Source organism: Staurois parvus, unplaced genomic scaffold, assembly GCF_062004578.1.
Source record: "Staurois parvus isolate SC_StPar_1 unplaced genomic scaffold, SC_StPar_1.0 ptg003176l, whole genome shotgun sequence".
NCBI classification, from domain to species: domain Eukaryota; kingdom Metazoa; phylum Chordata; class Amphibia; order Anura; family Ranidae; genus Staurois; species Staurois parvus.
The window spans coordinates 599-26,509 of NW_028320972.1; the positions used below are offsets into that span (position 1 = coordinate 599).

At 48.3% G+C, this 25,911-nt stretch overlaps 1 protein-coding gene across 1 annotated transcript in view; it reads right to left on the reverse strand.

The window, feature by feature from the left end:
- Nucleotides 1–323: 323 nt before the first annotated feature.
- The window catches only part of LOC149428510 (DDB1- and CUL4-associated factor 1-like), a gene marked incomplete at its 3' end in the record, with an annotated part of 38,259 nt that continues 12,671 nt past the window's right edge, over nt 324–25,911 (reverse strand). The window contains exons 8-17 of the mRNA XM_089667320.1: nt 25,747–25,905; nt 23,262–23,441; nt 21,854–22,063; nt 17,255–17,424; nt 14,039–14,163; nt 10,934–12,182; nt 2,204–2,402; nt 842–924; nt 675–759; nt 324–564 (exon numbers count right to left, since the gene is read on the reverse strand). Coding sequence (XP_089523446.1) covers nt 324–564; nt 675–759; nt 842–924; nt 2,204–2,402; nt 10,934–12,182; nt 14,039–14,163; nt 17,255–17,424; nt 21,854–22,063; nt 23,262–23,441; nt 25,747–25,905 — 2,701 coding nt within the window. The remainder of the gene's footprint in view (nt 565–674; nt 760–841; nt 925–2,203; nt 2,403–10,933; nt 12,183–14,038; nt 14,164–17,254; nt 17,425–21,853; nt 22,064–23,261; nt 23,442–25,746; nt 25,906–25,911) is intronic.

Below are 25,911 nucleotides of genomic sequence, written 5' to 3' on the forward strand. Positions count from 1 at the left end.
ATAATATATAAATCCTGTATAATAATAATATAAATCCTGTATAATAATAATATAAATCCTGTATAATAATAATATAAATCCTGTATAATAATAATATAAATCCTGTATAATAATAATATATAAATCCTGTATGATAATAATATAAATCCAGTATAATAATAATATAAATCCTGTATAATAATAATATAAATCCTGTATAATAATAATATAAATCCTGTATAATAATAATATAAATCCTGTATAATAATAATATAAATCCTGTATAATAATAATAATATATAAATCCTGTATGATAATAATAATAATAATAATAATTAGTGGACAGGATACGATTTCGGTGTTAATGATGACCTCCAGCCCATTCGGATGGAACACTCCGCTGATGTTCATGTTGAACTTGTCAAACTTGTGGATGGCTTGGGCGGAGCGAACATCCCACAGGACACCGTCGTTCAGCACCAGGTCATCCGTGGGGTTGAAGGTGGCACAGTTCCGCTTGTAATTATTGGCCAGGTCGGGGTTATATAAAGTCAGCAACTTCTGACCCGTCTGGATATCATAAATCTGGAGGAGAGAAAAAGGAGGATTAAGAGGTTCTATTCAGTGCAATTGGGCAACCATATAAAAAGCGGCACCAACCAACGACCCCACCCCCTCCGGATCCAAGTACTCACGTGAGCCACGTCTTCCTTTGTGCCGATGACGCGATCTTGTGAGTGTTTGCTGAACTCCACATAATGGTCGTCGGGGAACGAATGTCTACAATACAGGAAGTGCATTCATTAGATAGGAGCAATGACTCCTCTACCCCCCGCAGACTTGTACCTTGTCTCACGCTCACTTCATGTCAAAGACGGACTTCATGCCCCACAGGGCGGACAGCGGCTGGCTCCACGTTGCTGCGGTCAGTAGGAGAGACCCGTCCTGCGGGAGGATGGAAAGAAGAAACTTTAGATCTACGACTAGTCCTGGTGAACGATCATTAGAAGATGCCATTATTAGGGTTTCGCTGGACCCCTTGTAAGACCTCATGCACAAAGGCATACTATAGCGGAGACCAGTGTTTCTCAACCTGTTTTCAGTCAAGGCACCCTTTAAAATGGCCAGTCTTGAGGCCCCCCATTCTAAAATGATGGCCAGTCTTGAGGCCCCCCATTCTAAAATGATGGCCAGTCTTGAGGCCCCCCATTCTAAAATGATGGCCAGTCTTGAGGCCCCCCATTCTAAAATGACGGACAGTCTTGAGGCCCCCCATTCTAAAATGACGGACAGTCTTGAGGCCCCCCATTCTAAAATGACGGACAGTCTTGAGGCCCCCCATTCTAAAATGACGGACAGTCTTGAGGCACCCCATTCTAAAATGACGGACAGTCTTGAGGCACCTCATTCTAAAATGGACAGTCCCGAGGCACCTCATTCTAAAATGGACAGTCTTGAGGCCCCCCATTCTAAAATGGACAGTCTTGAGGCCCCCCCATTCTAAAATGGACAAGTCTTGAGGCCCCCCATTCTAAAATGGACAGTCTTGAGGCACCCCATTCTAAAATGACGGACAGTCTTGAGGCCCACCATTCTAAAATGACGGACAGTCTTGAGGCACCCCATTCTAAAATGACGGACAGTCTTGAGGCACCCCATTCTAAAATGGACAGTCTTGAGGCCCCCCATTCTAAACTGATGGCCATTCTTGAGGCACCCTTTAAAATGATGGACAGTCCCGAGGCTGACTGAAAATGGCAAAAAAAGTGTATACTCACAAACCAAGGGTCATGTAAACAAACAAGGAACCAATGTGACAGTATTGTGTTGGACAAGATCAATCCAAGTATCTGGGGTTTGGATTTCCTAAAACTGGTGCACTCGGAATTTGGTGCAGCTGAGCATGGCAGCCAATTAGCTTCTGAGATCAGCTTGTTCACTTAGGCTTTGACAATAAAACCTGGGAGAAGATTGGTTTCTGTGCGGAGCTGCCCCAGATTTTGCACTCTCCTACGTCAACCCCATAGTGTACTTCCTAAACTTCCCTTTCAGTGCCACGAACGGGTGACAGACCCATCAAGACGTACAAGTGCCCACTTACAGCAACGCCCAATCACGGCAGGGGGTGGAATACGAGGAAGAGTCTGATCTTTTCGATTTCGAAACAGTGCTACGTAAGGCGGCTTTTCCCCCCCAAACACAGAAATACATCCCTGATTCTTACGCGTGATGGCTCTAAGTGCGTAATGGCGGAGATGTGGCAGTTGTAACTGGCTTCTTCCTGTCCACTGAACACATTGTACAGTTTTAGCTGCCCTGTGCACGTCCCCAACATCAGGAAACGCTCCCGCGCGGAGAATGCGCAACACGTGAAGCCGCTTTCATCCAAGTTGGCCTCTCGGAAAACTGAGATTGGACGGAACCTGCAGATACAGAAAGTCAGTGTGAAATTAAACTCCTTTCTGGATAAATATTAATACTCCTCTTCTACCCCCCTGGGGCTCAATCTGTGGCCCTTTGGTATAGGATGTGTGGCCCTTGCACATAATCTCTATTCATCTCATGTAAAGTGTTCCCAGTTTCTTATTGTCTTCTGCAGCATATCCTCAGCCAACCACCTATCCTGTCCTCACTCTCTGACCCTCATTTCCTCTATTAGGCCTGCAGTCTCTGACAGTCCTCAAATATTACATATGTTGAACATTATGTGCAGCCCTTTGGTGATGTCAGGGGCCGCATTCGAGGCCCCCTTTGGTGATGTCAGGGGCCGCATTCGAGGCCCCCCTTTGGTGATGTCAGGGGCCGCATTCGAGGCCCCCCTTTGGTGATGTCAGGGGCCACATTCATCTCCCTTTGGTGATGTCTGGGGCCGCATTCGAGGCCCCCTTTGGTGATGTCTGGGGCCACAATCGAGGCCCCCTTTGGTGATGTCTGGGGCCACAATCGAGGCCCCCTTTGGTGATGTCTGGGGCCACAATCGAGGCCCCCTTTGGTGATGTCTGGGGCCACAATCGAGGCCCCCTTTGGTGATGTCTGGGGCCACAATCGAGGCCCCCTTTGGTGATGTCTGGGGCCACAATCGAGGCCCCCTTTGGTGATGTCTGGGGCCACAATCGAGGCCCCCTTTGGTGATGTCAGGGGCAGCATTCGAGGCCCCCTTTGGCGATGTCAGGGGCCGCATTCGAGGCCCCCTTTGGTGATGTCAGGGGCCGCATTCGAGGCCCCCTTTGCTGATGTCAGGGGCCGCATTCAAGGCCCCCTTTAGCTCATACGTTGACAGCAACTGCTCTAACCCATCTCACTTTTTTTTTTTTACCTTGTGAAGCAAAATATATTCACCATGACCTCCATCCAGGTCCCCTATGTGCCTGCACCGCTCAGTCCCCTAACGCCGACGTCATCGCTGCAGACTCCTCTTCAGGATCCATAGAGGACCCGGGTGCTGGACAGTCAATAGGAAGCTCAGGGTGAAGTCAGGGCAAAGCGCTGGATCGGAGTTCTCTCAAAAAGTGGCTTGGGCTCAAGGGATCACCCAAACCCAGTCTATGGACCACTATTGGTAAAGTCTATTGCCAATTCTTTGATCCTCTTTATCTCTGACTTTTCATGCAATAAAACAATTAAAAAACACCAAAGATTGTGCCGCGTTCTTAATTCATTTCAATGTACTTAAAGTGGAGCTCTAAGCCTTTGTCCCCCGCTCCCCATTAACGATTGGCACCTTTGGGGAGAAGGGGGGGGAGCGGGGATACCCGAATTTGACAGGTACCCACTCCCACTGCGATCGCCTATTAGAAGCGGAAGTTGTCTTCCTCCCCCCCCCCTTCCTCCCCGTAGTCTTCTGGGACACGTGACAGGTCCCAGAAGACTACGGAGTCATTCACAAAGCGCAGCGCTACTCACGCATGCACAGTGGGCACCCGGCTCTGAAGCCGCAAGCTATCACAGCCGGATGCCCACACTGAAGATGCCGGCCTCCTGGAATCCAGGACAGCCAGTGAAACGGGCTGCGGGGGACATTTATTTTTTTACAGGGTGAGTGGAACTCCGCTTTAAGGATTGGCACCTTTGGGCAGCGGGGGAGGGGGGTGTAGGGGGTACCCGAATTTGACAGGTACCCAACTCCCACTTCCATCGCCTAGGCGATCGGAAGCGGAAGTGGTCCTCCCCCTTGTAGTCTTCTGGGACACGCAACAGTTCTCAGAAGACTACGGGGCCATTCACAAAGCGCAACACTACTCACGCATGCGCAATGCGCACCAAGCTGTCACAGCCGGGTGCCCACACTGAAGATGCCGACCCCAGGGAGAGAAGACGGCTGGTAAAACCAGCGGTGGTGAGGACACCGCAGGACCGAGGGACAGGTAAGTGACAGGAGGTCCTCCTCCTGGACCTCTCCGCGGCCTTCGACACAGTTGACCACCCCCTCCTCATTATTATTATTATACAGTATTTATAAAGCGCCAATAGTTCGCTCAGCGCTGTACATTATAAAGGGGGACAGACCATGTGACAGAACAATACCAATACAATGCAAAACACGAGGGGATCGAGTCCCTGCTCTTTCGAGCTTACAATCTAGGAGGGAGGGGATAGTGGTACAGGAGGAGATAGCTGTGGGGGATGGAGTGGTAGGAAGAGTGGAGGAGGTCGGCAGGTTAGCAGGGGGTGGGGTAGGCTTCCCTGAAGAGATGGGTTTTCAGGGTGCGCCTAAAGGAGAGGAGAGTAGGTGATAATCTGATGGGTTGGGGTAGGGAGTTCCAGAGGATGGGTGACACCCTGGAGAAGTCCTGGAGGCGGGCATGGGAGGAGGAGACCAGGGAACTAGAGAGAAGGAGGTCTTGTGAGGAGCGGAGTGTGCGTGTTGGGTGGTACTTGGATATTAGGTCAGTGATGTAGTTCGGGGCAGTATGGTGGACAGCTTTGTACGTCAGCGTTAGGATTTTGAATTTGATCCGTTGCGCAATCGGAAGCCAGTGGAGGGATTGGCAGAGGGTGGTGGAGGACACTGAGTGGAGGCCAGTGGAGGGAATGACAGAGAGGGGTGGCGGAGACAGAGCGGTTGGAAAGGTGAATGAGTCTGGCAGCCGTATTCAGGATGGACTGAAGCGGGGATAGCCAGCGGCGAGGCAGGCCAGTGATGAGGGAGTTGCAGTAGTCGAGTCGTGATATGATGAGGGAGTGGATGAGCTGTTTAGTGGTTTCTGGAGTTAGGAACGTGCGGATTTTGGCGATGTTGCGGAGGTGGAGTCTGCACGAGTTTGTTAAAGAGTGGACTTGGGGCTGGAAGGATAGGTTGGAGTCCAAAATGACACCAAGTACTCTGGCCTGCGGGGCGGGTTTGATGGTGGTGTTGTTGAACATGATGGAGAAGTCAATGGGGGGTGGTGTCCGGGCTGGAGGGAAGACAAGAAACTCGGTTTTGGAGAGGTTCAGTTTAAGGAAGTGGAGCGACATCCAGTCTGATATGTCGCTCAACAGGTGTGTGATTCGGGCGGAGACCGAGGGGGTGAGGTGGGGGGTTGAGAGATAGATTTGTGTGTCGTCGGCATAGAGGTGGTAGTTGAAGCCGTGAGAGTGTATGAGTTGGCCAAGGGAGGAGGTGTAGATGGAGAAGAGAAGGGGCCCGAGGACAGAGCCTTGAGGGACGCCAACAGAGAGGGGGAGTGAGAGGGAGGTGGTGGCATTATAGGTAACGCTGAAAGAGCGTTGTGACAGGTAGGATGAGAGCCAGGAGAGAGCAGAATCTCTGAAGCCGAGGGAGTGTAGTTTTTTGAGGAGGAGGGGGTGGTCGACTGTGTCAAAGGCCGCAGAGAGGTCAAGGAGTAGGAGCACTGAATAGTGGCCATTAGCTTTGGCGGTTAGCAGGTCGTTGGAGAGTTTGAGTAAGGCAGTTTCGGTGGAGTGTAGGGGACGGAAGCCGGACTGTAGGGGATCGAGGAGGTTGTTGTCGTTGAGGTGAGAGCATAGGCGGGTGTAGACTAGGCGCTCGAGGAGTTTAGATGTAAATGGGAGCAGGGAGATGGGTCTGAGGTTGTTTGGGTCATTGGGGTCCAGGGAGGGCTTTTTAAGTATGGGGGTGATGTGTGCATGTTTCAGAGGAGAAGGGAAAGTGCCGGAGGAGAGGGAGAGATTGAAGATGTGGGTGAGGGAGCGTAGGATGGAGGGGGAGGGAGCTTGTAGGAGTTGTGAGGGGATAGGGTCAAAGGGGCAGGTGGTGAGGAGGGCATCAGAGAGGATCTTGGAGACTTCTTCGATGGTAGTAAGGTCAAAGGTGCGGAGTGTTGGGGGAGCTTCAGTATGAGGAATGTAGGGTGGGGTGGGAGAGGAGGTCAGAGCAGTGGTGGGGCCGTGGGAGAGGGGTGTAGAGGGGGTAGCTGAGTGAGGGGGAAGGGGGTTGGAGGGAGTTTGAGCAGCGACGAAGTCCCTGTGGGTTATGTCGAGGGGGAGGGGGGATGAGGGGGAATCTGTGTGAGAGGGGACGGGTTGAGAAGGCGTGTGAGTTGCGGCAATGTCCTTGCGAATTGTGTCAATCTTGTTTTTGAAGTGATTGGCAATCTCAAGGGCAGTGAGTGAGGTGCTGGGTGGAGGTGGGGGTGGCGAGAGTAGAGAGTTGAAGGTGGAGAAGAGTCGGCGAGGATTGGAGGAGAGGGCCTTGATGAGGGTCAGGAAGTAGGCTTGTTTGGCAGTATGGAGGGAGGAGGTGTAGGTGTGGAAGGCAGATTTGTATCGGGTGAAGGCTTGTTGGGATTTGGTTTTGCGCCATAGTCGCTCCAGGGCACGACTGTGTCGTTTGAGGGTTTTGGTGTGATCAGTCTGCCAGGGCTGGAGCGGTCTGGGTCTGATGTTGCGTGTGGTTAAAGGCGCTAGTGAGTCAAGGGCTGTTGACAGCGCATTGTTGTAGGCGGTCATAGCCAAGTCGGGGCAGGACAGGGGGAGGATGCGGTCATGGAGTTGATCAATTGCGGAATGGAGGGAGGCAGGGTTAAGGTTGCGGAGGTTACGGCTGGTAGTAGTGTGACATTTGGAGGGGTAGGCGTTGGAGGACGAGGAGATAGAGAAGGTGATCAGGTTGTGGTCAGAGAGAGGGAAGGGGGTGTTAGTGAGGTTGTGGGGAGCGCAGCGGTTGGAGAAGACAAGATCAAGGATATTACCGTCGGAGTGGGTGGTGGATTGTATGCACTGTGCAAGTTGAAAGGAGGAGGTTAAGTGGAGGAGACGGGCTGTGTCCGGGTTGTCGAGGTTGACAGGGATGTTGAAATCCCCAAGGATGATAGTGGGTAGCTCAGAGGAGAGGAAGAAGGGTAGCCAGGAGGAGAAGTCTTCCAGGAAGCGGGGTATGGATCCAGGAGGCCGGTATATCACAGCAATCTTCAGGGGGGTTGGGGAGAATAGTCGGACGCAGTGGGCCTCGAAGGAGGAGAAGGATAGGGAGGGGGGGTTTGGGAGGACTCGGAAGGTGCTCAGCGGTGACAGGAGCAGGCCAACCCCACCACCTTTACGACCGTTAGGCCTGGGTGAGTGGGTCCAGGTGAGATCGCCGTAGGAGAGTGCAGCAGGGGAGGTAGAGTCAGTGGGCTGGATCCAGGTTTCCGTAATCGCCAGGAGGTTGAGGGAGCGGGAAACAAAGAGGTTGTGGATGGCGGTAAGCTTGTTGCACACCGATCGGGCGTTCAGGAGTGCACATGAAAACGGGGGGGAGATTTTAGGGAGCAGGGGGACAGATACTAAGTTGCGGGGGTTGCGGCAGGACGTGGAGGCGGGAGGGTTTTGGGCGGGTGAGGGAGGTAGTGGAGGGCCAGGATTCGGGGAGATGTCCCCCGCGGTTATGAGGAGGAGAAGGGTGAGAAAGGTGGCATGGGAGCGGGATGTGCAGGAGCGTGAGAAACTACCAGTGGAGGTGTTCGGGTCAGTGGGAGAGTGGAGTAATAGGAGGAGGTGGTAGGTGCCATAGAGGGGTGAGGGAAGCAGTGAGGACACAATATACAAATGTTTGGGAGGAGCAGAGGGATATAGTGAATGGATTTTGGGAACAGAGGAGAGGAAAATGAGAAGGAGGAGTGGAAGAGGCATTTTGGGGAGGTGATGAAAGCAATAGTAGGGAGATGATAGCAATGAGGGGGAGATGTACAAGTTTTGGGGTGGAGCAGAGGGGTAAAGAAATGAGATTTGGGAACAGAGGATAGTAATATGAAGAGGAGAAGAGGGGTGCATTATATAAAAGGTACACGGAGTGGAACTCAGGTATGTAAAAGATATTTCCCAGTGTGTTTCCTTGCAGTCTGTCCAGCATGCAGTAGAGTTCCTTGCTGTTGTTGTGTCTTCCTGCTGCTTAAGTTCTCCTGCTTTAGTTCAACTGCTGTGTTTAACTGCTCTGCACTCATTCAAAGCCGCACTCCATCATAAGCAGCACCCCCATCAGAGACTGTGCCCCCCATCAGAGATCTCCCCCATGAGCTGAACTAAATTTATAGGGAGATGCTCAAATGAGCATTCAACTCCGCCCCAATTAGAAGCTGATAAGGCTCACATGAATGGGGGGGATGTTTCTTAGGAACCAGGCCACAGTCATAAACCTGAGTGCGCCTAGAGGTGAGGACAAGTCAACAGATACACAGATATAATTACAACATTTGTTGAGAATTTAACAGGAGTCAATGCGTTTGTCTGGTTAAGAGTGGAGGTAGCAGATAAATGCAGTTACCCAGAGAAGAACAGCAGGAGAGAGCCCTGGGGGACCCCAACAGAGAGGGGGAGGTGGCACCATTGTAGGAAATGCTGAAGGAGCGTCGGGATAGGTAAGAGGAGAACCAGGAGAGAGCGGTGTCTCTGATGCCAAAGGAGAGTATATATACTACTCTCCTTTGGCATCAGAGACACCGCTCTCTCCTGGTTCTCCTCTTACCTATCCCGACGCTCCTTCAGCATTTCCTACAATGGTGCCACCTCCCCTTCCCTCCCCCTCTCTGTTGGGGTCCCCCAGGGCTCTGTCCTTGGACCCCTTCTCTTCTCCATCTACACCTCCTCCCTTGGCAAACTCATACACTCCCACGGCTTCAACTACCACCTCTACGCTGATGACACTCAAATTTACCTATCCACCCCCCACCTCACCCCCACATTCTCCGCCCGCATCACTCACCTCCTAAACGACATCTCTGACTGGATGTCGCTCCATTTCCTCAAGCTCAACCTCTCCAAAACCGAGCTTCTCGTCTTCCCTCCAGCCCGCGCCCCCCCCCCATCCTATCCATCACTACGAACATCACCACCATCAATCCCGCCCCGCAAGCCAAAGTCCTTGGAGTCATTCTGGACTCTAACCTTTCCTTCCAACCTCATGTCAAATCACTTACAAACACATGCAGACTCCACCTCTGGAACATCGCCAAGATACGCACCTTCCTCACCCCAGACACCACTAAACTACTCGTACACTCCCTGATTATCTCACGCCTTGACTACTGCAACTCCCTCCTCACCTGCCTACCCCAGTGCAGGCTCTCCCCGCTTCAGACCATCCTGAACTCAGCGGCTAGACTCATCCACCTCACCAGCCGCTCCACCTCTGCCACCCCCCTCTGCCTCTCCCTCCACTGGCTCCCTATCGCCCAACGCATCAAATTCAAACTGCTCACTCTGACCTATAAGGCCATTCACAACACTGCCCCTAACTACCTCACCGACCTGATTCCCAAGTACCACCCTACCCTTCGCTCTTCACAGGACCTCCTTCTATCCTGCTCCCTGGTCTCCTCCTCACACGCACGTCTGCAAGACTTCTCCAGGTCCTCCCCCATCCTCTGGAACTCACTACCCCAATCCATCAGACTGTCACCTTCCCTCCTCACCTTCAGGCGCTCCCTGAAAACCCACCTCTTCAGGGAAGCCTACCCCACCCTCACCTAACTGCTGCTCTCCTTCATTCCTCCTACCACTGCATCCCCCACAGCCACTACCTCCTGTACCACTACCCCCTCCCTCCTAGATTGTAAGCTCGAAAGAGTAGGGCCCTATAACCCCTCGTGTGCTGCTTGTAGGTGCTGTAATGCTTCATGTATTGTCCCCCCCTCTATTGTACAGCGCTGAGCAAACCCTTTGGCGCTATATAAACTCGATGTAATAATAATAATAATAATTTTAAAAGTCAGCAGATACAATTTCTGTAGCTGCTGTTTTTTTTTTCAGGCGGAACTCCACTTTAAGCCCTGAAGAAGCAGGGAGATCTTTGGTCCCTCCAAATGTCTTGACTGACTGCCTGCTGTCCAATCCATGCCTTACTACATTAATAAATCATTTCTTGACTCTTGGATGGTTTCATTTTTTTTTTTTTATTATTTGACAACTGTATATAACCAGTAAGAAGTGTCCATTCTAGTGACACGGAAACCCGAAGAAGGACCCCGAACTCAGAACTGGAGTGTCACATGACTGTAGCTTAAAGTAGGCGGCTAAAAGGAAAACTTTTTTTTTTCCTCATTTTGAATAGAATAAGTGAGGGCTAGATTTTTACTTTTTTTTTTTTGCCATCCCCGTCCCATTGGGGGAATTAACCTTCCCTTCTGGTCCCTTAGCCAAAACAGGAAGTTAGAGGAAATCCCTGCAAATTGAAGCGATTGTAAACTTTAAAATGTTTTGGCTTTAAAATAACAAACAGGTCATACTTACCTGCCCTGTGTAATGGTTTTGCATAGAGCAGCCCTGATCCTCCTTTTGCAAATTCCCCAGTGGCACCCTCAGCCGCCCCCCCACGCCAAGTGCCCCCATAACACCACATTTGCTATGGGTATGGGGCACTCGTGTGTGCCGCTCTGTGCGTCCCTACGGCCCCACCTCCTGCTCCCTTCTCGCTGGTGGCGATTGACACCAGGAGGCAAATGCTACCCCCCCCACGCTGTTACATCCATGTTCGCAAACATTCCTTTTTTTTTTTTTTTTTTTTTTTTTACATTACCTGCTGAATATGAGGTGGCGGTCGAAGCAGCCCCCATCCACACCCCCGTATTTGGGGAAGGCAGCTCGGCGGGTGAGTCGTGAGGTGCAATTGGTTGGGGCTTGTCTTCGCTGTTTGGGCTCAGGGCACTGATGTGGGGTGAAGAGGGAGAAAGGGGGGCAGATGGCCACAGGGTTCTTGCAGCGGGCATGCTGTTCCCGTAGGTATTCAGTCATGATACTGTCCAGTGTGGGTGGGGAAGGCACATGCCGCTCCAGTTGCTTCCTGATCGCTGGACTTTGGCTATAGGCACCGTGGTCCGACTTTTGCCGCAGAACGCGGCTTCTCTTCCCATTGCAGGGGGAGTGGCGCTCCCGCCCGAAGCTAATGCGTCCAATGTGAGGAGAGCCTGTGGGCGCAGGGGCTGGCGACTGGGAAGGCAGTTGAGGTCGGGCCGGAGGGTGAGCGCACATGGAGCTGCTAGCGAGGCGTGCGGGGATGCGCGGTGTACGTGGCAGGGAAACGGGAGATGAGGTAGCAGGAGGCTGCGTGGCGACCACTGGCAGGAAGGATGAGGAATGCAGCGCAGCCGTCATAGGCAGGTCGGCCTCTTTAGTCAGGGCCGCCGCTGTATCCTGCAGCCCCTTGGAGACGAGATGGTTACGAATCAACAGCAGGAGTTCCTTCTCCGGAAAGGTGATCCGCGACTGCGCCACCACGTCAGCCTTCTGCAGCCGCGCCAATGAGACATCACTACCGATCAGCAGAGGCTTTCCCGAGACCCTCTCGATCAGCTCAGCGGCATACTTGCAGAAGCGGACGTGCTCGCTGCGCTTGTCCTGGAGTATCGGCTCCTTCATCAGCTGCTGGATTTGACTACTGCTGAACAATGGCAGCTTGCTGATAATCTGACGGACAGAGCCGCTACGACTCAGGCCCACCAACGCCTTGCAGGCCAGAGCTCGGATCTGGTCGGCGTCCGTAATGGGCATCTTGACCGACAGGAGAGACAGGAGAACCTTGATGCCGTTGTTGGACTGCACGACATTCCACATCTTGGCCAGGGTCGGCTCCCCGCTGCCGTTTGGCGGATAAGAGTGGGAGAGCGGAGCCCGGCGCCGAGGCGTCCCTGAGACGTATTTACCGATGCTGGAGATTCGGGTCTCCGGAGCGCACACACAATTGATAATGATCTGTAAGGCCGATTTCTGGACTTCGGCATCGTGGGTGAAGACTTCACCCTCTGCGACTCCCAACACGATGCTCATTCCTAAGGAGGAGTAGAAAAGATCTTAAGAGCGGAGACTGGCAGGAGAAAAAGTGACAGATTATTGTGTGACAGATAAATCCCTACACATGTCCAATGTTGGAACCATCTAGGTAGGTTAGGAATGATACTAATCTATACTGTGGGAGATGTCGCCAAAAAGGAAAAACATTGGGCAAAGGACTAGTCACCAGTATTACCTGTGGTCTCCCTGCAGCTGATCTTTTCTCCAGTAATACCTCACATGTCTTGTTCTTTACTATCTCTTTGTGGAGACAGTATTCTTGCTAAAAAATTCAGGGCTCTGCAACCTATCGTCAGAATCAGCAGGGTGATCCTTGCATTGCAGGTCCTGAGGTACAGCTTCCACTGCAGCACGGAAAACCCGAGAGCAGTACTGTAAGGGACCCCGGTCTCCCGCGACTGGGTATCTCCGTCAAGAAGCTGCTTCTCAGGCTCTGGAACACGAGACCAATGACTCTGGCTATTGTTACCTCAGGATCCAGACGACACCAGATTTGAAGTAAACCAGGAAGTAGACTAGTTTATTTGAACACAGATACAAGATATATACACTCAGGGGACAATCCCGACTCCCTGCATAATGACACAGGGCAGGGCAATCTACATTTAGTAACAAGAGCCATACAGGTCTTCAAACTTCACACCAGCAGACAGTCACATCAGGAGGGAGGGCTGCTGGAGACACCCCCTCCACTAAGCTAATACACATAAACACATACATCCCATAATAGTTTGCTCCCAAGCAAGACACACAATAGAACAATGGGATGCAACCCCATAACACCAAACAATCCACAACCCCCCACTACAATATTAGGACAGATCACCCTGTACCCCTAACAGGCACAGGGTGATTTACACATAAGGATATGGGGAGCTGAGACAGGGGTCTCCCCACCTTTCCAAAGTGAGCTGGGTTCCATGGGCCCCCCCACACAGTGACTCCCGTCACAAGTACAGTAGAGACATCAACCCTCACTTCACATCTGGCGAGACTAGTGGTCAGAGGAAGCAGTGCCTTTGATGATCTCACACTGCAGATATGCTGCTACAGAACAGGAGTGACTAGGCTGCAGGTTGTGCACTGCTGTTGTTCATGATAAATTCAAAACAAAGTATTACTCAGGTACGGTTTAGAGACCATTTACATTTCTAGATGTCCCATAGAGCAAAATAAATCTTCACTTTTAAAGTTCAGGTCCTCTTTTAAAAGAAACATCTTCCACACAATTGCAGATTTAGGAAAACTGGACCTTTGCGTTCCTTAAAGGATACTTTATACCTTTCTGAACATATGAACCCTTATTTAGGGTGCAACATAAAATATGTTCAGTAACCTCCCGCTCACCACTGATCCCCCACCTCATTGTGACAGCGGACGGGGGGATCCTCTCCCCTCACCCATTGTCACAATCACACAGCCGCATCTTTCATTTACAGAGTTTTTGTGAATGAACTACAAGTACCGTCTGCCATTGCGTCAGACGGCTTGTAGTTAATGAATTACGAGACTGCTGATGAACGCTCTCGTTGTTCATCGATTCTTCCTGCTCTTCAGTAACTGTCAAGCAGACAGCTTTACTGAGGATCTGCAGGAGCTGGACATCGCGCCCATCTGCTGATTACAGGTGCAATGCTCTGCAGGCTCCTAAGAAAAAAAATTAACTAAATAAATGTCTTTTTTTTTTTTTTAAATTTACCTGCAAGCACTTGTTTTTAAATGTACTTCTCCTTTAATTTGTCAGGAGTGGGTATTTATTAGATCCCAAGCAGGGATGTTGCATCATGTATTCCTGACAACACAGGATGCTGAAAGGAGAGGTCTGGTCACTTACCAACAGTAGAGACAGTGGAGCCACCTTCGTCCAGAACATCCACCGACTCTGCCAACTGCAGCTGAATCTTTGGCACCACGGTGAGTATGGCAAGGACATCCAGAGCGTAGCGGACCGTGTCGTTTCTGTGAGAGAATGATGGATATAAAGTAAACAGAATTTTTGTACTCATCATACAATTGTTCAGTTCATCGCGGGACACCGGCACTCTTTGGACCCGGGGTGCTCAACCTTTTGAAGAGCGAGGGCCACTTAAACAGGAGTTCCACTTACCCTGTCAAAAAATAAAAGTCAGCAGCTACAAAAACTGTAGCTGCTGACTTTTAAAAAACAGCCACTTACCTGTCCCTCGGTCCGTGGTGTGTCACCTGCAGCCCTTTTCACCAGCCGTTCTGTATTCTAGGAGGCCGGCATCTTCAGTGTGCGCACTCGGCTGTGATAGCTTGCGGCTTCAGAGCTGGGTGCCCACTGCGCATGTGCGAGAAGCGCTGCGCTTCATGAATGGTCCTGTAGTCTTCTGGGACCTGTCACGTGTCCCAAAAGACTACAGGGAGGGAGGGAGGCAAGGAGGACACCTTCCGCTTCCAATCGCCTAGGCGATCAAACCGGAAGTGGGAGCGAGTACCTGTCAAATTCGGGTACCCGCTCCCCCCAAAGGTGCCGATCCTTAACCACATGCCGCCCAGCCACCGCCTATAAACGGCGGCAGGGAGGCGCTCGTAGGCAAAACGACGTTTTAAAATGGACCACCGCAAAACAGGTAGGGGGCGCGCGCCTGTCCCGCGGGTGTCCGCAGCGGGTGTCAGCCGCCGGGTCACGGCCGGTTTTTACCGGCCGTTTTCCGGCGATGAGCGGTTATCACTGACACAGAGCAGAGCTGCATTGTTTACACACAGCCAGCTCTGTGACAGTTCGCCAACAAGCTGCAGAGGGAGAGAAGAATTTATCTCCCTCATCAGCTCCACCCTCCCTCCCCCCTCCCCCCCCCTCCAGTACACACCCCGCCCCCTAGTAAAACACTCCCCTTACACAGTAAACTCTAAATATGTTAACCCCTTCCTCCCCAGTGACATTAGTACAGTATCAGTGGGGTTTTTTTCACTGATCACTGTATTGGTGTCACTGGGGATGTCAGTGACCCCAAGTCAGTTCCCCCCCAGTGTCAAAATGTCCGCCACAGTCCCGCCATAAGTCGCTGATCGCCGCCATAAGTCCCTGATCGCCACCATTATTAGTATAAAAAAAATTAAAAATCCCAGTATCTTTCCCGCCATTTGTAAACGCTATAACTTTCACATAAACCAATTAATTTACACGTATTGGGTTTTTTTGTAGCAAAGACGTGTCGCAGAATGCATTTTGGCAGAAATTTATGACTAAATTTGATTTTTGCATTTTTTTTTTACTGGACATGTTTTATAGCAAAAAGTCCAAAATATTGTTTTTTTTTCCTCAAAATTGTCAGCCTTTTTTTTTATAGCGCAAAAAAAAAAAAAAAAAAAAAAAAAAAACGCACAGGCGATCAAATACCGCCGAAAGAAAGCTCAATTTGTGGGGAAAAAAAGGATGTAAATTTCATTTATGTACCGTATTGCATGACAGCGCAATTGTCCGTTAAACTAGCGCAGCGCTGTATAGCAGAAAAATGGCGTAAATTGCAGTATCTATACCATAGTTTGTAGACGCTATAACTTCACACAAAGCAATCAATATACACTTATTGGGATTTTTTTTACCAAAAACATGGAGCAGAATACATTTTGGCCTAAATTTATAACCAACTTTGAGTTTACTATATATTTTTTATAGCAGAAAGTAAAAAATATTGTTTTTCTTCAAAATTTTTGGTCTTTTTTTGTTTATTGCGTGAAAAATAAAAAGCGCACAGATGATCAAATTACACTGAAAGAAAGCTCTATTTGTGTGAAAAAAAGGACGTAAATTTCGTTTGGGTGCAGCATTGCATGACCGCGCAATTATCAGTTGAATTAGTGCAGCGCCGAGTAGCAAAAAGAGGCGTGGTCATTAAGGGGGGTAAATCCTCTGGAGCTCAAGTGGTTAATGGGGAGCAGTCAAAGCGGAACTTGCCCTTTTGGGTGGAGCTCCGCTTTAAAGTGATTTGGTAACTGGTCACGGGCCACAATGCAATGAAATGATTCAGAATTTTGAATAGCATAATGAACATTTTCCTCCGCAGAATGGTGGAGGGAGGGAGGGAGAGGAGAAGCCAGATTTCAGCATTTGCAGGACAAAAATAGAGATTGGTTCCTGTATATGCCGCCCCTCCTGTCAAAGTGTAAAACAGAATGTGACAGGAAGGCAGCACGGGCCCCCTGGAGCATGAAGTGGGGTTGCCACTGTGATACCTGACACTACACTAGTGGTTGGGGGGGGGGGGGTAAACAAGCCCCTAGTGACCTCAGCCCCCTACAAGGCTGCTTTCACACTGATGCACTGCGGTTTACCCGAGTCGCAGTGGGTTATATTGCCACCTACTGGATGACTGGACAATGACAAAAAAAGGCCAGTCCAGGATATCCTCTCCTACTCCAGGGGAAGAGATACTAAGCTGCAATAGGCAGAGGCTGGGGATGTTTACATGCCGCAGGCTGCGGTGCTTTGTGTCCACCAAGCGCTACACATACAAGTCAATGGGGAAGCATTGGAAACACCAGTGTGCAATGGATGCGGTCGTGGCACGTTTGATGGTAAAAAAGCGGTTAAAACAGGCAGTCAGGAGGCCTTGCATCACTTCCTCACCGCCTGCCAGCAGCCTGTGGAGAGCAATCTGAATGCAGATCGGGCTTCAGAGGCGATTTGTCTAAATGCACCCTTAGGTTGATGAAAACTCTGGGGTACAAGGCTAGGGCACACATGTGCAGCTCGGCAGCTCGTGTTTTGCAGGCACGGCAGCCCATTTATTAGAACGGGCTGCCGTGACATCTGAAATGCAGGGAAAAGATTCCAGCAGCATGATAGAAAACGCAGCCCACATGGGAGCCGCATGTACAGTGCAGTTGGCATCCAATCAGGATCAATGGCACCTGCATGCGTCCAGCGCATTTTTCAGTGCCGGTTGGTTGCGGGTGCAGGAACAGGTGCGGACCCGCAGCCGGAACCATCCGCACAGATGTGAACCTAGCCTAAGAGTAGAACCATGAAAGAAGGGCCGTTTCATTTGGGATCGCTCTCGGCCATCTTGGCGTCTGCTCTCACCTGGCATAATACGTCTTCCAGCTGCAGGCGATGGAGATAAGCTGTAGAAGCAGCTGGACGCAGGAAAGTTTCAGGAACACTTCAGCCGGCTCCCAGTACAGCTGAGAGGGGCCAAACTCTATGAGATATTCCATCATCTCAATAATCTGCTCCCGGGTGTATGTGCAGGCCTGTGGGGGGGACAAAAGGGTATCACAACAATGCAGAAATACACCGTACTTCACATACAAAACTGCTTCTAACAGATTCCCAGTCCGTCCTGTAGTAGAAATACTGCTACAGGGTGGCAGGGGTGCACAAAATCATATATATATATATACACACATACATACACACATATATACACACATATATACATACATACACATATACACACACACACACACACACACATACACACACACACACACACACACATATATACACACATACACATATACACACACACACACACACACACACACACATATATACACACACACACATATATACACACACATACAGTCATGGCCGAAATTGTTGGCACCCTTGATATTTCTCCAGGAAATCATGTATTTCTCACGAAACGTATTGCATTAACACATGTTTTGCTATACACATGTTTATTCCCTTTGTGTGTATTGGGACAAAACAAAAAAAGGGAGGAAAGAAAGCAAATTCGACATAATGTCACACAAACCTCCAAAAATGGGCTGGACAAAAGTATTGGCACCCTTTCACAACTGCGGATAAATAAGAATGTTACAAGCATGTGATGCTCCTGTAAACTCACCTGGGGCAAGTAACAGGTGTGGGCAATATAGAAATCACACCTGAAAGCAGATAAAAAGGAGAGACGTTCACTTAACCTTTGCATTGTGTGTCTGTCTGTGCCACACTAAGCATGGACAACAGAAAGAGGAGACGAGAACTGTCTGAGGACCTGAGAACCAAAATTGTGGCAAAATATCAACAATCTCAAGGTTACAAGTCCATCTCCAGAGAACTAGATTTGCCTTTGTCCACAGTGCGCAACATTATCAAGAAGTTTGCAACCCATGGCACTGTAGCTAATCTCCCTGGTCGTGGACGGATGAGGAAAATTGATGAAAGATTGCAACGCAGAATAGTCCGGATGGTGGATAAGCAGCCCCAAACATGTTCCAAAGACATTCAAGCTGTCCTGCAGGCTCAGGGAGCATCAGTGTCAGCGCGAACTATCCGTCGACATTTAAATGAAATGAAACGCTATGGCAGGAGACCCAGGAGGACCCCACTGCTGACACAGAGACATAAAAAAGCAAGACTACAGTTTGCCAAAATGTACTTGAGTAAGCCAAAAGCCTTCTGGGAAAACGTCTTGTGGACAGATGAGACCAAGATAGAGCTTTTCGGTAAAGCACATCATTCTACTGTTTACCGAAAACGGAATGAGGCCTACAAAGAACAAAACACAGTACCTACGGTAAAATATGGTGGAGGTTCAATGATGTTTTGGGGTTGTTTTGCTGCCTCTGGCACTGGGTGCCTTGACTGTGTGCAAGGCATCATGAAATCTGAGGATTACCAAAGGATTTTGGGTCGCACTGTAGGGCCCAGTGTCAGAAAGCTGGGTTTGCGTCCAAGATCCTGGGTCTTCCAGCAGGACAATGACCCCAAACATACGTCAAAAAGCACTCAGAAATGGATGGCAAAGAAGCGCTGGAGAGTTCTGAAGTGGCCAGCAATGAGCCCAGATCTAAATCCCATTGAACACCTGTGGAGAGATCTTAAAATTGCTGTTGGGAAAAGGTGTCCTTCCAATAAGAGAGACCTGGAGCTGTTTGCAAAGGAAGAGTGGTCCAAAATTCCGGGTGAGAGGTGTCAGAAGCTTATTGATGGTTATAGGAAGCGACTGATTTCAGTTATGTTTTCCAAAGGGTGTGCAACCAAATATTAAGTTAAGGGTGCCAATACTTTTGTCCAGCCCATTTTTGGGGTTTTGTGTGACATTATGTCATATTTGCTTTTCTGCCTCTGTTTTATATTTGTTCCAATACATACAAAGGGAATAAACATGTGTATAGCAAAACATGTGTTAATGCAATACCTTTTTTGTGTGAAATACTTGATTTTCAGGAAAAATATCAAGGGTGCCAACAATTTCGGCCATGACTGTATATATATACACACACACACACACACACACACACACACACACACATATACACACACACACACACACACACACATATATACACACACACACACACATATATACACACGCACACACACACATATATACACACACACACACACATATATACACACACACACACACATATATACACACACACACACACACACATATACACACACACACACATATATACACACACACACACACACACACACACATATATACACACACACACACACATATATACACACACACACACACATATATACACACACACACACATATATACACACACACACACATATATACACACACACACACATATATACACACACACACACACACATATATACACACACACACACACACACACATATATACACACACACACACACATATACACACACACACACATATATACACACACACACATATATATACACACACACATATATATACATATACACACACACACACATATATATATAAACACACACACGTGATTTTACAGTTCCGGGTAAGGGGCGCACATGAGCCATTAGCGGCCTTCGCTGTCAATCACTGGGTTCCAGCCGGTAATTACTCGCTGCCACCCAGTGATCACCAATTACTGACGGGAGGGGGGGGAGAGAACTGTAAACAATACATGTATGTAAACAAGCATGCTTTACTACATCTACAGACCGATTTTACTGTTGCGTTTAGTAACACTTTAAAAAATACCTCCAATGGTGAGCTAATCCCCCCCAAAAAAAACAAAACAAAACCACCTATACCAATTATAAATGTATCAAATTTTATTAAAGTTTTATCAAATATCTTTAAAAGAAGCATTAAAAACAAATAAATCTGCACAGGGAATAAATAGATATTGACATATCAAATTTACACAATACACAGAGATGAGAGACAAGGTCTACGCGTTTCACGGAAAAATCCGCTGCTTCAGGATTTCTCTGTTCTGAAGTGTGTAAGGTATATTATTATTATTATTATTACTACGAGTTTATATAGCGCCAAAGGGTTTGCTCAGCGCTGTACAATAGGGGGGGACAATACATGGCACAGTACAACAAAGACAGACAGCGTACGAGGGGTAAGAGGGCCCTACTCTTACGAGCTTACAATCTAGGAGATATCTTAAAGTGGCAAATCGGCCATTTTGGAAATTGGAAAATCTGACCCAGACGCTTCTGCTAGCTGCTGAGACTCTGCAAAAGTCCCTGTAGCGCAACGCGTAGGGGTGGGGCGGTGACGTCATCACGCATCCACAGAGGAACGGCGAGTATATCGAGTGAAGACACACACACCTGCAAGGCTGTTTGTAGGAGGATTTGGATATATTTTATACAAAGCGCTACTTTTATTTATACCATGTGAGTGGGAGATCAGAAGCTCATTAAACAATTGTTACCCAGGATAAGACACTATGTTTCTTTTTCCCTTCTCTGTATGTATCGGCTATGGAGGATTAAGTCAAGCAGCTAGAGGAGAAAGTCCTTATTGAGAAGGCTATATTGAGGAGAAAGGAGAGGAGGAAGGAGAGAGAGGTTTATGCCATGAACATTGACCTACCACGCAGATTAGATTGAACTACAACACCATCTCAATTCGTATGAACTGAACTGTCATTCCCATTCTAAAAAAATTTTTTCTCATTTTCTCATCTCACATTCTCTCATTTTTTCATTTCATTTTATTTTATTTTTCATATTTCATATTTTCACTTTTTATTAGGTTTTTGCACTTATTTAAAAATATTAATTTATTCTTTTTTAATTTATTTATATATTTATATCAATTATGGATTTTAGTATTATGGATTTAGAATATTATTGAATTATTGGTGATACACTTAAGCCATTTATAATTTATTATAGCACTCATAGTTGTATACATTGGAGCGCGGTACAATATTGATATATAAGCATATATCTTAACCCCTTCACGCCGACCGTACGCAAATATGTGGCCTCTCGGTGGCTGGGCCTTGACGCCGAGCGGCCTCATATTTGTGTACCATTTAAAAGTACACATGTGCTGAGAGCGTGCGCCCTGCGTGCTCCCAGCACATGTGTCAGCGTCCCACGGAAAGGTCTCGATCTCCCCTTGCGATCGGGACCTACCAATCATATGACCCTAAGACCCCGCCCTGCCTCCTGGCGTCTGAAACCCCTTAAAGGGCGGGGCACTGAGGGGACGGGGGGCACTGGCATGAAGAGGTTAAACTCAGAGGTTATAAAAAAAAAAATTAAATAACTGTTACATCACACAAACATTGTATGCAAAGAATCAAACTATTGTTTTTTTACTTTGTCCCCCCCCCCCCTCTTTGCTCTGTTCTTCCTTGCATATATATGCCCAGTGGTGGAGGTTTGATTCTTTGCACACGATGTTCATGATGGTGTGATGACAGAAGCCAGCCACTTTCCAGCACTCACCTTGTAGGGAGGAGGAGGATGTATTGGAAGTCCTCCTTCTGTCCGCTGCAGAGACTGCTTGACCTGCTCAACCTTGATAGCTAAATGTGCCTCAAAGTATCGTCGCAGGGCCATGCACGTATGCTTCCCTGTTTGGCGACTTGCGAAAATTTCATCATCGCTCAGCAGAGCTCCCTGGTCTTCCAAATTTAGGATTTCCAAAGTGCTGATCTGAGATTAAAAAATATAGTGGTTAATACAGATTGCCCGAACATCAGAAAGAGCATAAAATTAAATGGGCGGGGCTGAGGAAAGGCCTAGATGATGCTGGGCATCCTCCAGAAAGGAAATGAGGCAGAGCTCTATCTGATTTGTTGCAGCTTCTAATGCACATTGTGAGAAGCTCACAGTGTGCAGTGACTGGGAGGAGCCGATGCACCTGGGCAAGACTGACTGGGAGGAGCCGGTGCACCTGGGCAAGACTGACTGGGAGGAGCCGGTGCACCTGGGCAAGACTGACTGGGAGGAGCCGGTGCACCTGGGCAAGACTGACTGGGAGGAGCCGGTGCACCTGGGCAAGACTGACTGGGAGGAGCCGGTGCACCTGGGCAAGACTGACTGGGAGGAGCCGGTGCACCTGGGCAAGACTGACTGGGAGGAGCCGGTGCACCTGGGCAAGACTGACTGGGAGGAGCCGGTGCACCTGGGCAAGACTGACTGGGAGGAGCCGGTGCACCTGGGCAAGACTGACTGGGAGGAGCCGGTGCACCTGGGCAAGACTGACTGGGAGGAGCCGGTGCACCTGGGCAAGACTGACTGGGAGGAGCCGGTGCACCTGGGCAAGACTGACTGGGAGGAGCCGGTGCACCTGGGCAAGACTGACTGGGAGGAGCCGGTGCACCTGGGCAAGACTGACTGGGAGGAGCCGGTGCACCTGGGCAAGACTGACTGGGAGGAGCCGGTGCACCTGGGCAAGACTGACTGGGAGGAGCCGGTGCACCTGGGCAAGACTGACTGGGAGGAGCCGGTGCACCTGGGCAAGACTGACTGGGAGGAGCCGGTGCACCTGGGCAAGACTGACTGGGAGGAGCCGGTGCACCTGGGCAAGACTGACTGGGAGGAGCCGGTGCACCTGGGCAAGACTGACTGGGAGGAGCCGGTGCACCTGGGCAAGACTGACTGGGAGGAGCCGGTGCACCTGGGCAAGACTGAAGAGGAGGCCAGAGGGAGGATTTATACGAAGAGATAAGTCGCATGAACACTTGCTTTTACTTTCATTGAATTATGTACAAAAGCCATTGGAGACCAATTAGCAACACTGAATTTCTACTCTTTTTTTTATCTAATGAACTGACCATATAGACTTTTTTTTTTCTCTTTGTGAAACAAACTGCCATTCCATAAGGGACCTTCACATCTCGGCACTTACCAGGTTCACCAGTCGTCGGAGGCCATCTTGGTGGTCGAACAGCTCCAGCACAGCTCGGAAGGAGAAGCAGATGGAGAAGAACATGGTGGCATGACAGCAGCCGGAGGCGTGGGAGCATTCCATGAGCCACAGGGTGTAATTCACCACATCGCTGAGCACTTTGTGCGGGTGCATACACACCTACGGGAGCAAAGGAGTCATCACCAGGCAGCTGCTACCCAACTACATCCTGCATACCCACTGTAGGTCAATGCAAATAATGAAAGCAAAATAAAAGTGGAAAGAAAATGACTTCCTGATACGTGGAGTATCCGGACTCACAATAGCCATCATTATATACCTGGCCACAGACTTTACAATTTGATTGTACCGTCTCATGTTTCACGTTTAGAGCAATAAAAAAAATAAATCGAAGGTCTTTTTTTTTTTTTTTTGACATAGCAGGAATTTTAATTAAAAAAAACGTAACTGACACAATCACCCTGCTCAGCATCTGGGCTTCAGTGACCTCAGGTTGGGTCAACAGCTGTTCATACTGGATCCAGGTAAAGCAAATCTCTTCAGAAAATATGAAAAATTTGAACAAACCTACACCCCACCCCCACTGCTTTTACCCCCATGGGAAATTAGATGTCACTGCCAGTGTATTTGAAATCCCTGCTCTTCGTTTTCTTTCCTTAGGACTTCTGGGACGGATCAGAGCGATTCTGATTGGTCAGGTGCTCGCACAACTGACCGCTTTGATCATTTGGAATCGTGCTCTGATCCGTCACAGATATCCTAAATAAAGAAGGGGATAAGGAGCAGGGATTTTAAAGCCATGGACTGCTGCACCGGATGCGTGCGTAGTGTCCAACGGGTGCCCCCCATAGCAAGCTGCTTGCTGTGGGGGCACCCAACAGGAGCGAGAGGCCAGAAAAGCCTGCGGGGGACCCAAAAAGAAGAGGATCCAGGCTGCTCTGTGCGAAACCACTGCACAAAGTATAGCATGTTTTTTATTTCCCCCCCAAAATAAAATAAAAAAATTAACCTTTAAAATCGCTTTAAGCATCAAAGTAGAACTATATGCAAAACTTTTTTTTTTCATGTTGGAGAGAGAAATGGAGGGTTATAACCCCGGTAAGATTTTTAATTTCGCCACCTATGTCCCATTGCGGAGATTTCCCTTCACTTCCTTTCCCATAGGCAAACAGGAAGTGAGAGAAAATTCCTGCAAATGAGGGAAATCCCCCAAGTCACCTGAAGATTACATTTCTGGGAACAACCCAAAAATTTGCGGTTACCGTTTACTTCCAATAATAATAGTAAACAGGACAAATAAAGAGGGCGAATCTCACTAATGGGGGAGCAGAAAGAAGAAGGGAAAAGAAAAAAAGATGAAGGAATAAGAATGAAAAAGGAATAAGGAGAAGGAAAAGTGGAAAAAGGAAAAAAAAAAAAAAAAGGAGGGAAAAAGAAGGAAAAAGAAGAAAGACGAAAGAAGGAAGGAAAGAAAAAAAGATGAAGATAAAAAGGAAAAAGAAAGAAGGAAAAAGGAAAAAAAGAGGAAAAAGGAGAAAAAGGAAAAAGGAGAAAGAAGGAAGGAAAGAAAGAAAAAGAAGAAGGAAGAAAAAAAGAAGAGGAAGAAAAAAAGAAGAGGAAGAAAAAAAGAAGAGGAAGAAAAAAAGAAAAAAAAAAAAAGGAAAAGGAAAGAAGGAAAAAGAAAGAAGGAAAAAGAAAGAAGGAAAAAGAAAGAAGGAAAAAGAAAGAAGGAAAAAGAAAGAAGGAAAAAGAAAGAAGGAAAAAGAAAGAAGGAAAAAGAAAGAAGGAAAGAGGAAAAAGAAAGAAGGAAAGAGGAAAAAGAAAAGGAAAGAGGAAAAAGAAAGAAGGAAAAAAGGAAAGAAGGAAAAAAGGAAAGAAGGAAAAAGGAAAGAGGAAAAAGGAAAGAGGAAAAAGGAAAGAGGAAAAAGGAAAGAGGAAAAAGGAAAAAGGGAAAAAGGAAAAAGGGAAAAGGAAAAAGGAAAAAAGGAAAAAGGAGAGAGGAAAAAGGAGAAAGGAAAGAGGAAAAAAGGAAAGAGGAAAAAGAAGGAAAAAAGGAAAGGAGGAAAAAGAAAGAAGGAAAAAGGAAAGAGGAAAAAGAAAGAAGGAAAAAGGAAAGAGGAAAAAGAAAGAAGGAAAAAGGAAAGAGGAAAAAGAAAGAAGGAAAAAGGAAAGAGGAAAAAGGAAAAAGGAAAGAAGAATAAGGAAAGAAGGAAAGAGGAATAAGGAAAGAAGGAAAGAGGAATAAGGAAAGAAGGAAAAAGGAAAGAAGGAAAAAGGAAAGAAGGAAAAAGGAAAGAAGGAAAAAGGAAAGAAGGAAAAAGGAAAGAAGGAAAAAGGAAAGAAGGAAAAAGGAAAGAGGAAAGAGGAGGAGAAGGAGGAAGAGGAAGGAGGAAGGAGGAGGAGGAGGAGAAGAAGGAAAAAGAAAAAGAGGAAAAAGAAGATTTGGCTTTAGTTAAGTACGCACCCTCTCCATGGCGTCCTGGTTGTAGGACAGGTAGTAGAGACACATAGACACCCCCGTGGCCGCCATCGATGGTCGAGGAATTTCTAACAGTTTCTGCACTCCGCCATGAGCGACAAACTCGGCAGCAAACTTGTTGTGGAGTAGCAGAGAGGCCAGATGCTGCAC